This window comes from Ovis canadensis, chromosome 11, assembly GCF_042477335.2.
Source record: "Ovis canadensis isolate MfBH-ARS-UI-01 breed Bighorn chromosome 11, ARS-UI_OviCan_v2, whole genome shotgun sequence".
NCBI lineage: Eukaryota > Metazoa > Chordata > Mammalia > Artiodactyla > Bovidae > Ovis > Ovis canadensis.
The window spans coordinates 33,229,400-33,242,140 of record NC_091255.1 but is presented as its reverse complement, the minus strand read 5'-3'; the positions used below and the strand labels follow the sequence as shown (position 1 = coordinate 33,242,140).

Below are 12,741 nucleotides of genomic sequence, written 5' to 3'. Positions count from 1 at the left end.
TACTGAATTTGTTGTTTGCGCTTGACAGATGTCCAGATTAACATAAAGCGTTGTCTTAGTGATGGATGTGACACTAGAATTCACGGTCTGAGGGCTGTTGGCTTTCAGAGAGTCAAGAAGTCTGGGGTCTCAGTCTCAGATGCTTCTGCAATATGGTATTGGTCTCTCCTGACATCTCTGGTGACGGCTTCCATGGAGACAAATCCTGCCTTTGTCCAGACAGTGCTGCGCAACACTCAGTAAGTCGCTGTGCTTTCCGGGCCTGCCACGTTGTGCTCTCTCTCCAGCCCTGGAGGACAAGTCGTTGAGCGCCCTCTGACCCTCAATACTCAGTCAGCAGCAGTCCTCGGGTGCCCTGTTGTTTCCTGGTTGTGCCTTCAGCTTCGGTCTTGGGGGAGGGTGGGGCTGGGCCACAAATGTCATTCCTAGCCCTTACCCACTGGGGAACAGCTGCTTGCATTTACATAGTAATTTACATGGGATAAAACGCCTTCAGATTCTATATATTTTTTACCCACTTACATTGTAATATGTATGTGTAAAAATTATCCCTATTTTACAGTCAAGTGTACTGTGACCTTTCCTGGGGTACATGACCAAGCAGTGGTGGATTAGCTGGAGGTCTTTGGACCTCAGCCCTAGGTTGAAGCCTTTTTTCACAAGAGTCAAATCTTTTCAAGGACACCAGACGAGTCTATTTTTTAACGTAAAGCACCTTTGGAAATTTTCTTTTAAAAAACTGTTAGGGTGGGCTTGCGTGGCTGTCCAGTGTTTAAGACTTGGTGCTTGCATTTCAGACGGTGCAAGTTCATATTTTGTGAGGAGGTGCTTGGAGACTCTGTAAACATCGCATTCCTCATTATGCTTTACTTGCCGTGACTCATGATTCCTGTTTCACTCCTGGCGTTGTTACCCATCACAGCATGGCTTCTCAGATTGGCCCAGATTTGGCTGATAGGAACTCAGACAGTCTGGTCTGTGTGTCCTTTGACATGTCCTCATCTTGGAACTCTTCCTTACAACAAAGTATTCCAGGCTTACCTTGAATGTTCCTCCCATAGTCCTAGAATTAGCCTTTTTTCTCAAGAGTTGTGGTCACTCTTAGTGGAGAGTTGTGTTTAGGAACTGAACAAACTAAGCCAGTTGCTGTCGGAGTGTTGCTTCTCTCAGTGGACACGGCTGGGAAATATATGTCTGTGTCTGAGTAACAGACATGTGTATACAGAGACACATTGCCTCCTGCATTTGTTTCTCTGTCTGTAACACTGAAAACTCCTGAGTTTACACTGACACTTCTAAGCCGGTACTACCACGTTCATTCTGATTGTCTCTCTTTCTGTGTTTGTAGCTCCCTGCTATGACTGTGAGAAACTTGGCTCCCATCAACCCTACTATGCTTACTTATTTAAAGAGTCCCACTCCATGTAACCAGCCTCCCAGCTCCCCAGCTCTTGCCTGAACTCCCTCCTTACCTTCTCAGGGCTGGCATTCCATGCTGGGCTGTCTTTTTGCTCAGTACCCTGCCCCAGTACCTCACTGAGCCACCATGCACCCCACGCAGGCATGCAAGAGTGCCTGCCTTGCACAGCCCTACTCTGTGGACTAAATTTTTAGGAAGGAGAAGAGGATGAGTTTCCTGCCTTGTTTTTGTGGAGTTATGCCAAGTTGTCGAAGATCGGATTATATTTAAAGTTTATATGCCTGATACTGTCTTCACAACAGGTTAGATGGATTCTCGCTGGATGCCTTCTTTATCTACAGACAGTATTCAGAATGCCGTTCTCAAGTCTAAAATTTTAAAAATAGGTGTTTCTGAGTTAAACAACTCGACTTCCAAAATTTCAACTGAAGTGACAAACTGAATACCAGAGTCATGTGTATTCTTAAAGAAACTCTTTAAGAGATTCTTAAACTCTTTAACTCTTCAAGAAATTCTTAAAGGAACTCTTTTAAAAAAAAGAAAAGAAAAGAAATCCCATTAAACAGTTTAGCACTGGGACCCCTGTAGGAAAAAGGCTGATTTATATTATGTACCAGGTTCTCTGTAGGAACACTGTTTCTTAGTAAGAGTTTAATGCAAACAAGCTTCCAACAGTGCATTTTTATTTGGTCTAAAATTACATGAATACACTTATCGTTGGCCGGGTGTGTTCTGACTGTGCACCGTACACTCCTAGGAAGGCACTGCAGCACATGCCTCCACTGTCCCTCTCGCCAGGATCTACAGATTTCTCCACTTTCCTGTCTCCCAACGTTCTGGAAGAAGTGGACAGCTTCCTCATAAGGATTACTAGGTAAGAACTCAAGGTCGATAAGTGGGGTAGGGGAGATGGGGGGCCAGTGTTGGTGGCAGATAGAGGGCATATGTGCTTGTCAGGTCTTTTTTTTTTTTTTTTTTTTCAGTATTTCATTTTTTAGTGACTGAAGAGAAAGTGAAATAACGGTGCCCTCCATTAACTAGCAATGTCCCCTGACCTCAGGAATTGGGGGTAGGGGCGGAGGAGTCCTCAGATTCAGCCAGGGCAGAGGTGTCACAGTCCAGAACTCAAAGCCTCTCCGTTCTTTCACATCCCCAGCCCAGCACCTGCTTGCTTCCATGGGCAGGCCTAACAAGCCTGGTTGTCCATGGACCTGGGAAAGGACACCCTGGTAGCTGATCAAGGAGTCCGTTAGTGTGGGGACACTCAGCTCTGTCACAGCGAGCCCTGAGGACGTTACTGTATTAGAGTACAAACCAGGCCCTGAGACATCTAGACAGTTTTGAAAGTTTCAGGGTAATGTGTTTAAGAAACTAGATAAGCGTGACATGGAGTAGATCTAAAATACGTTACCAGTGCTTGAAGGAAAAAGCCCTTAGCTGTCTGAGCAAGCCAGGTCATTACTCAAGACTTCTTGATAGCAGGCGCTTATTGCAACAGTTTATTTATTTTTGGTTTATAAAGTTGGACTTCTTGAAATTGATAGCGTTATTTTATACTTACAGATTAAGGTTACAGAGGTGAGGGTTTTATTTCCTATTCCTCCAGACTGATTCAGTTTTTTTTTTAGGATAGCTTTTAAGGATTTTGAAAAAGTGTTTCTGATAAATGGATGAAGCGTATGGCAGGTTGATTTTGCTTTTGGTGATCAGTTACACAAGGTTTGAACTACCTGAGTTTTCTCATGTTTTAAGAAGCGAAATGTTTTCTGCTCTTCGTAGCTGCCGTTCTACACCAGAGGTGGAGCTGACTCTTCTGGCCTTTGCACTAGCAAGAGGAAGTGTTGCCAAAGTGCTGAGCTCTCTATGTACTGTCACTGATCACCTGGACACACACTATGATGCCTCATCCCTCATCTCATCCATGGCATCGGTCAGGCAGAACCTGCTCCTTAAATACGGTAAGTGACCTCGGCAAGGTGCACAAAGATGCATAAAACCATCACCAACTGGGAGACCTTCTGGCATCTTCTTATCTTGTTGAGTAGTAGTTTGTGGGCTGGGTCATTGTACTTATACCGTGGTTTCTGGAGGAACATGTCTTCTTTGACTAGGGTTGATGGGAAGGAGGGAGATATTGGTTCATTTATGGATGCATTAGCAGAAAAGAAATGTGAGTGTCCACTGCACTGCACTCCCAGGGTTTACTGACCTAATGACTGAGGCTTGGTGGCCATTTGAAAGCCAGACCTGGCGCAAAGACCCTTGTCTTGGAATGTGTCCCTCTGCATCCTGGTGATAGCTGATAGCTGGTTGGAATGACATATCTGGGCAGACATACATGCCAGCCACCACTTTCCCTCCTGGGCCCAATGGCAGTCCATCTTAGCACTTTTCCACTGATCCAGGTTGGAGCTTCTTTCTTAATCCTTCTCAACACAGGAGTCTGTACAGCTACTCCCAGATGACTGCACTTGACACATGCCGTCCTAGCCTCTGGGGCTAAAGCTTCTGTCCGCAGAGTACAGCTCTGAATCCCATCCCATCAGAGCACTGTGCTCATTCCTTGTGGTATTTGTTGTTGTTCAGTTGCTCAGTCGTGTACGACTCTTTGCAGCCCCACACACTGTAGCCCTCCAGGCTCCTCTGTCTGTGGGATTTCCCAGGCAAGAATACTGGAGTGGGTTCCCGCTTCTTTCTCCAGAGATGATATTTGTACCTTTGCCTTAATATTTCCTAATAGTTTACTTTTAATTTTTTAAGTCAGGCAATAGATATCATGTAAATCCAGTTACCCCCTCCCCAGTTTTGGGAAGATCATCTTTTTGGAGAGGTTGGGACCCATGGCCAGATGGGAGGGATCTATCTGGAAAATATTCTCCAGAAAAGTTTTCGATTCAGTTTAGCTGTCATTTGGGCAGAAAGCCCAAACGGGAGGAACGCCTAGGGGGGCTGTTCATTATAAATAATGTTCTAGTTCCGGTTTGGTTTATAGGTAAATAGGATTATAGAGTTTTCGTTACATTACTAAAACAAAAGAAAATGTTTTTAGATCATTATAGTAAAAGTTGATTTATATAATTTTGAAAACTTCCAAAATTTGCCTGGAGATAATTTTAAGAAATAAGACGTCAAACCCCAAGACATTATTTATGTATGTTTTATTTTATTGATATATTTTAAATGTATTTTTAGTTGGAGGGTAATTGCTTTACATTATTGTGTGGCTTTCTGCAATATGACAACATGAATCAGTCATAAGTGAGCATACATCCCCTCCCTCTTGAGCCTGCCCACCCCGCCACCCCACCCTGCCCCTACCGTCCTGCCCCCAGGCTGTCACGGGGCGCCCGGCTGGGCCCGTGCTGCGCAGCACCTTCCGCTGGCTGTCTCACAGGGCAGCGTGTGTCTGTCAGGGCTACTCTCCCAATTCGTCCCACCCTCTCCTTCCCCTGCTGTGTCCGCAAGACTGTTCTCTGTGTCTGAGTCTCTATTTCTACCCTGCAGATAGGTTCATCAGTATTATTTTTCTAGATTCCATAAATATGCATTAATATATGATATTTGTTTTTTCATTATTTATATATTTAAATGCAGTTATAATAAACCTAATTATTGACTCCCAAACAGTGTCTTAGGAATTCCTTTCTCCTCCTGCTAAACACACGACTGTATTAAGTCTGTGTTATTAGTCTGTGTCTTACAATATGCCTTGTTTCTGACTGGTCGTTGTTCTAGAGTGATTCTTTTGGAATGACTTATTCTTTGTTTCTTTCAGGAGAGAGGAAAAGGGTGGTATCACCTTTTATCTGATATTACTTCCTATGTTAGCTTTGAAATGGGTCAATTTTAGTTAGCAATCTGGGTGGCCACAGGCTCTCTGTTTCCACTGATGAGCATTCTAGTTTTCATTTTTTCATAGTGCTAGCTTCAGGCTCTCTCGCTTTCTCTCTTTCCTTTGATCAGGGAAACCTCTCCAATTGACTCTTCAGGCCTGTGATGTCAAGGGAAAAGAAGAGAAGTCAGGACCTGAAAACCTCCTTGCTGAGCCATGGACGAGGGACGGTGAGTGGTGGACCTGCGGGGTTTCAGCGAGTGGAGACGGCCACTAGAGGCCCTGTGGAACCGCACTGTGGTCTTTGAGACTTTCAGGACGTGCAGTCTTCGCTGCCGGTGTGCTTCAGTTGGCATCAGTGGTTCCTGAACCGTTTGTGTGATTTCTTTACTACCATGTTGCCATCTGCTAGGTGTCAGTCACCTGTAACAACTTAAAAGTACTTGAATGTTCACATTATACTTTAGGGAGGGGACCACTAGGATGTTATACAGGCAGGTGGAAGGAGAACTCATTAAGAACTCGTGGAGACCAATAAGAATGCTAACATGAATCTACAGATAGCTGCAAAATTGGTCAGTCAGCATAAGGAATAATCAGCTGTGTTCCTTTAGACACAATTTTTATTTCTGTGGACAAGAATCATTTGCATTACTGTCATATTGTACAATTTATAGAATTATCAAGTAGCTCAGAGACAATGAAAGGTGGAGAGAACTCAAAAGAGTGGGTTAAATAAACACTTTGGGGAGGCTTCCCAGGTGGCTCAGTGGTAAAGGATCTGCCTGCCAGCGCAGGAGATGTGGGTTCAGTCTCTGGGTTGGGAAGATCCCCTGGAGGAGGAAATGGTAATCCATTCCAGTATTCTTGCCAGGAGAATCCCATGCACAGAGGAGCCTGGTGGGCTACAGTCCACGGGATTGTAAAGAGTCACATGACTGAGGACACTTTCCAACGCACACATTCTTTCCTTGCCCATTTTGAAGACTCGGTCTTTCCGGACAGCATCTGAGAAGCTGATTCCTCACGGCCTTTCAGTCTGCGTGCCTCTGACAGCCCAGCCAAACATCAGTCGTGGCTTCAGGAAGGGTTCAGAAAGATGCTTAACTGTCTAGTCTTTTGTCTCTTTGAATTAAAGTCACAATCTTTATCAACTTTTAATTTCTTTATTGTTGCCTCAGAGCAGGGTTGCCTGTATAGTTGAAAAGATTGTGCTCTGACGAAGTTATACCTGGCCCATTATCTGTTACCTGGTGGTTGATCAGCGGGGTTGCATCTGCCCAGAGAGGAATTCTTTTTCTAATTTTTATGAGAGGACCAGATGGGCTAGATGCCTCTGCCTCAAAGGATATGCCTTGGTTTTGTTGGTCTTAGTTCTCAGGGTTATTACAGATGTATCAGTCATCCTAATGTTAATTTTTCTTTTTTGTAGGTTTTCTTACAGAGACTGGAAAAACCAGAGCAAGTACTATTTTTTCTACAGGAACTGAATCTGCCTTCCAAGTTACTCAGATCAGAATTATGGTAATTCTTCTGCTGCCTTCTTTCAGAAATGTTACTACTAGTTTTAAAAATAGGGTTGCATTGCAGAAGTCCATGTCACTGGCTTTTCATTGATTTTAGTGATTTTTCTGTGTCAGGCCTGTAGCAGACACAGGGGCACAAGGATGAATAGATTTTAAGTCCGTGAATGGTGTAAGTGTAAGGATCAAAAACGGTGAGGAATCCTTTCTTGGGAAGCAACTTTCTTACTTTTCCAGGATTTAATGTATTTGAAATTTCTCTTTGTTGGTTTCATTTTTGCTTTAAGCTCTTTGAATTTGACCACATTATATGGGAAAAGAATGGCCACAAAATTCTGGCCCCTTCAATGTTCTTTATTTAGACCTCTGTTTCCAGGTTCGACGTGGTGGCATTGGTGCCCAGTGTGGCTTGGTGTTTGCTTACAATTCATCTTCTGATAAATTTCATGCGGAAGAACACTTCAAAAGATTTGAAAAATATGACAAATGGAAGCTTCAGGAGTTCAGGCAATTTGTAAAAAGCAGGTAAGAAACAGAATAAACATCTTTCTAGTTAGTAAGATAATACACATTCTCTTACTGGTGACATATTTTCTTTATAGAAGAGTTGCTACTAACCTGTCTTTAGTAGCCAGGAACACCCATTGCTTTCTGGCAGCATGTGTGAAGACATGCATTTTAGTTTGTTCATAGACTTTTACTTGGTCTGTTTCGTGACCAGGTATATGGATCTTCAAAATGGCTGGGTAATGATATCCATGTGAGTGGTGGGCAGCCTGAGGTCTTTAGTCTTATCTAGCCCCTGGGAAGTGTACCCCAGCCCCAACTTCCTTCCTCCTGTTTTTGTGCTTTTATTGAAAATAATTATTTAAGTACCTATGATTTGCTCGGCCTGCTGCTAGGCACCAAAGATGCCTTGCACTCATGAGCAAGTTGGCACAGTCTCTGCTCCATAGAGCCTGCTCAGAAGACAGATGGTAAAACCTGCAGAGTCACTGTGCTGTCCAGGCAAGGTGGGTAGGAGGGATCAGGTGTTCTAGGAGCGCAGGCAGAGCACCTGACCTGATCAGGGAAGGCTTCCTGGAGGAAGTGTTGAATATGGAGGAGTTAAAGTTAATTAACCCCTTGAAGTAGTAGAAGAAGAATGTCCTGAGCAAAGAGCAGAACAGAGTTGAGAACTCAGAGGTGGAGTCTGGCCTACTCAAGGGACTGGAGAGCCACACCTTGTTGAGGTGTGCGGTGAGGCAGAGAATGGGGTGAGGTGACTCCGGAGAGAGGAAGGGGTCAGGTCATTAAAGGCCTTTTGTCTGGGTTTCAGAGTTAAGACTTTATCCTGAAAGCAGTGGGGGCAGGGGAAGGGAGTCGGTGGGGATTGTGCTATCCAGAAGTTTCAGGAAGAACGAGGAGATCGCATGTGTGGTTTGGAAGTACTACTCTGGAGCCTGCTGTGTGAGGCAGGGCTGGAGGAGAGTGAACAGGGGGCAGGGTGCAATGGGTGAAGCTGTTGCTGTCACCGTGGGGGCCAGAGTATGGGTGACATCACCCAGAGCTGTGACAAGAGCAATGGAGAGGTGTGGACCGACTGCAGACATGCTGGAAGGGAGAACCACCAGGACTCTCTGTGTGCATGTTAGTCACTCAGTTGTGTCCGACTCTTTGTGACCCCGTGGACTGTAGCCGGCCGGGGAAACAGCAGGACCTGGTGAGTGACTAAATGTAGAGCAGGAGAGGGGAGAAAGCACAGGCGTCAACGAGTCCTGGGTTTTGCCTTGGCAGGGGGGACATTGGTAGTGCCTTTTTCTGAGATAGAACATACTTCAGGGAGTACAGGTTTGTGAGAAGATGATGAGCTCAGTTTTGGCCCTGTTGGCTTTGAGGCTGTAGGATACCTCCGAGATGTCCCACAGCTAGTTGGATAAGCATGTCAGGAGCCTGGAAGAGACTTTGTCGTGAGGGCATAGAGAGCAGAAACATTTCAGCAACAGTTTAAAATGAATTCGAAGAGATCATTCTGGAGGAGCATGTGTCCTGGGAAGAGCACAGAGAGGTCAACATGCTGAGAGCCACCAGTATTTCAGGGGCAACAGAGAAAGGCTGATAAAAGTGGCCAGAGAAGCAGCAGGAAAGCCAACGGAAAGTCGTGGTTAGAGAGGCAGGGAGTGGGCAGCCCTGTTGGAGGTCACCCAGGAATTAGTAAGATAAGTCTAGATGCAGTAAGCTAAGTCTGTTGGACTTAGCTGCAGAGGGCATCGGTGACCTTCTGGGCAGTGTTACCTCCCTTAGCACTAGTAGCAAACTCACAGAGCTGAGCCTGAGATTTGCTCTTTTTGCTCCTGTATTTCATAGGTAATGGGGTGCTGGAGATTTTCCTGTCACCCAGTACTGTACTTGCCTGGAGAATTCCGTGGACAGAGGAGCCTGGTAGGCTAAAGTCCATGGGGTCGTAAAGAGTCAGACACAACTGAGTGACTAACACAGAGTACTCTACTCCTGGGCTTTCATGGACTTATGAACCACAGAGAATTGTGTCAAATGTGGATTCTCATTCGATGGTTCTGCGTGGGGCCTGAGACCTTCATTTCTAACAAGCTCCCAGGCGACTCTGGTGCTCCCTGACCATGGATCACACATGAAATAGCAAGGTTCTAGACAAACTTCCTCTCTCCTCTGGGCTTCCTATGGTGGTATCTCTGACAAATGCTTATTCGGCCTCCCTGGAATGTCCTTAGTGATGGAGCACTCACTGCATCTCAGTGATGAGGACTCGTTCAATTGAAATCTTGTAGCTGTAATCTCAACTCAGTGGTCCTAATTCCAGCCCTCTAAATGAAGCATCTCTCTCCCATCATGCATGCATGCTTTTTAAAAAATGCTTTTCTTTTAAAATAATGATCAGAGATTACACTGTTTTTAAGTAGCTGTGTCCCACTCTTGGCACATATTAATATAGGTCTTTTTCCCTAAACCTGCTGTTAAACAAGATCTTCCACATCTTATATAGGATGATTATTTTTTTTAACCTAAATACAGGTTTAGTCCCTTGCTGATTTTAGCTCCTGGTTCCAGTCTGAGCTACTCTGAAATCCTCATTTACTTGGCCTACATAAAATATTGGTCCCTCTCCAGCTTGGAGATCAAAATGTTAACAAGACACACATCTGTCTTTTTGCCCTTTTTATTTCCCTGCCCTCTTATCAGACGTCAGTTAGTCAGTATGCTCTGGGACCAGCTTTGGGCTTGCTATACATACTTAAGGGCTATACATATTCAGCTTTGTTTTTTCCACCCTGCCTATGAATTGATATAGTAAGCAAGGTTGCTTCTACCCCTCTCTGACACCCTGCCAGCTCTTTATATCTCACAGATTTCCTTGATGACTCCCAGAGTGAATTAAAGTGCTCAGACACTCAATACTGATAGGAGTCATTGACACAATTTTGGGCTTAGATGGGATACCACTGGTTTTAGGCTTAACTATGTCATGAATGTTTCATGCTTAGAACGACATGGTCAGAAGAGAACGTTTTTTTCTCTCTCTGTTATAGAGCTTATTCTGGATCCTTTGTTTTTTTCCTTCCTATTGTTGTAAATCCCTGTGTTTGTTTATCTTAATCCATACAGAATTATGCATGTGTTGGCTAGCCTGTTAGCTGTAGCACAGACTAAATAAAGTTTTAGGAATGTTACTTGAAAAGACTGCCATTTTCTCCTTCTCAGCTATTTTATTCCTAAAAAGGAAGTACCATTCATGTATCCAGCTTTTAAAAAGAAATGGTACACAGTTGTGCTTCTTCAGCTTTTGGGTTGAAATGCTTTCTTGTAAGGACTTCTTAAGGAATAAGAAAAAATCCTGAGGCCTGTGAAAGCTGAAGTTTTCCTTTTTTGGAGCTCCAGGATCCAAAAGCTCCCCAGCTTTTACCCTTCAACTGTTGCAAATATGAAGCTCAAGCCAGTCGTGGATATTTTAGCCAGTCCTGGGGAAAGAAAACTGAACCTGCCTCTCCTTTGACTCTTTCCAGAAACACATACCAGCTGTTGTGTAGGACTTTATTCCTGAGTAGCTCATTTTAGATACCTTGACTTCAGGTCTCATTCTTCAGATAATCCAGTTATCCAGAGAAGCAAACTTTCTCCTGAATTCTCAGGTCATATTCGGGGCTAATAATAGTTCCCATCATTCAGATAAGGAAGCTGAGAAGTGGGGAGGAAGTTACCAGCACCTCGCTTGTATACTCAGGCACCAAGTGGTACACCCCAGCCTGTTGTTAACAGACAGGTCATCTAAACAAGTTAAATGCCATGTAAAGTGAAAGTGAAGTGAAAGTTGCTCAGTCATGTCCAACTCTTTGTGACCCCATGGACTGTATAGTCCATGGAATTCTCCAGGCCAGAATACTGGAGTGGGTAGCCTTTCCCTTCTTCAGGGGATCTTCCCAACCCAAGGATCAAACCCAGGTCTCCCACACTGCAGGCAGATTCTTTACCAGGTGAGCCACAAGGGAAGCCCAAGTTCCATGTAAGCGGTGCCTTATTTGTTAGACTGTTGAGAAGATGAGAAATAGGAGAATGTTTTGTGAGTACCTTTGTGTTTACAGGATCGGTTGCTCGTCTGATATCCTTGGTGAAGATGATCCCATTGGCTGGTTTGAGCTGGAGGAAGAGTGGGATGAAGCAGATGTCAAGTTGCAGCAGTGCAGAGTTGCCAAAGTAAGCATCAGTGAATTGTGGCCTTCACGTACCTCCCCTCTCCTCCCCTCCTTTTGTCTGTTTTTGTTTTTCTTTCTTTAGATATTTATTCATTTGCCTGGGCCAGGTCTTAGTTGCAGCATGCAGGATCTTTGAGTTGTGGCATGTAGGATCTAGTTCCCTGATTAGGGATTGAACCTTCGCCCCCTGCATTGGGAGCACAGGGTCTTAGCCACTGGACCACCAGGAAGTCCCATCCCCTCCTTTTGTCTTATAAGTGTTTATTGAGTGGTCATTGTGTGCCAGACCTATGCCAGCACCGGTACCCTGGAGGTGAACCAGACATGATCATGACCCTCAAGGGCTTCAGAGTCTAGTGGGAGACACAGACATATGAGACACTGTGATTGGGCTGATAAAGAGACATACAGGGTGTTGTAGCCCAAAGGAAAATATTTACCCAGTCTGGAATTCACCAGGGAAGGCATCCCAGGAAAGTTGGCGTGATGCCAAGTATTGAAAGTTGATTAAGCTGCCTTCTTCAGCCAGGCTGAGAGGTGTGGAGAAGGGCATCTCAGGCTGAGAGAACAGTTAAGTCCCCAGGCATAAGTGCAAGAGAGATGTCTTCCTGTAGCTGTGAAAGAAACAGTGATTACCTGACTACTTAATTTTTTGTAACCTCCATTGTAAATCTTAGCAAGAAGCTCAAATAAAAGAAATAACTGTCTTTAGGGTTTATACATAGTAGCTGCTCAGTAAATATTTATGCAGCTGAGTAGTGGATTCTGAAAGATCCTCAACAAAGGAACTTTCACTACAATAAGCAAAGATAGAAGTTGGGCTTTGAAAATGGCTTTAGCTTTGCAAAGACAAGGCTGTGTCCTAGGCTCCCAGCATGTAGGTTTCCTGTAATTGGAGTGTTTTGAGGTGATCCGTTAGGGCAGTCGTGGACTGTTTTCACTGTATAGCTGTTTTCTGTCTCAGAATGACTGTGCTGGGACTTCTCTGGTGGTCCAGTGGTGAAGACTTCTCCTTCCAGTGCAGGGTTTGTGGGTTCAGTCCCTGGTTGGGGAGCTAAGATGCCACATGCCTCTTGGCTAAGAAAAAAAAAAAAAACAGAAGCAGTATTATAACAGTTCAATAAAGACTTTAAAAATGGCCCACATTTAAAAAAGAGAAAACTTCAAACAAGAAACCAAAATGACTGAGCCACAGAGCAGACATCTTTCCCTAATTTATCCTGTCTTATCCTGTTTTTGCCTTGAAGAGGAAGTAATGCC

The 12,741-nt window shown here is 44.4% G+C and overlaps 1 protein-coding gene across 1 annotated transcript in view; it reads left to right on the top strand.

The window, feature by feature from the left end:
* ZZEF1 (zinc finger ZZ-type and EF-hand domain containing 1) overlaps positions 1-12,741 on the top strand; it is a 93,020-nt gene that overhangs the window by 17,366 nt on the left and 62,913 nt on the right. The window contains exons 6-12 of the mRNA XM_069603158.1: positions 29-239; positions 2,178-2,294; positions 3,200-3,378; positions 5,384-5,482; positions 6,685-6,776; positions 7,152-7,300; positions 11,371-11,482. Coding sequence (XP_069459259.1) covers positions 29-239; positions 2,178-2,294; positions 3,200-3,378; positions 5,384-5,482; positions 6,685-6,776; positions 7,152-7,300; positions 11,371-11,482 — 959 coding nt within the window. The remainder of the gene's footprint in view (positions 1-28; positions 240-2,177; positions 2,295-3,199; positions 3,379-5,383; positions 5,483-6,684; positions 6,777-7,151; positions 7,301-11,370; positions 11,483-12,741) is intronic.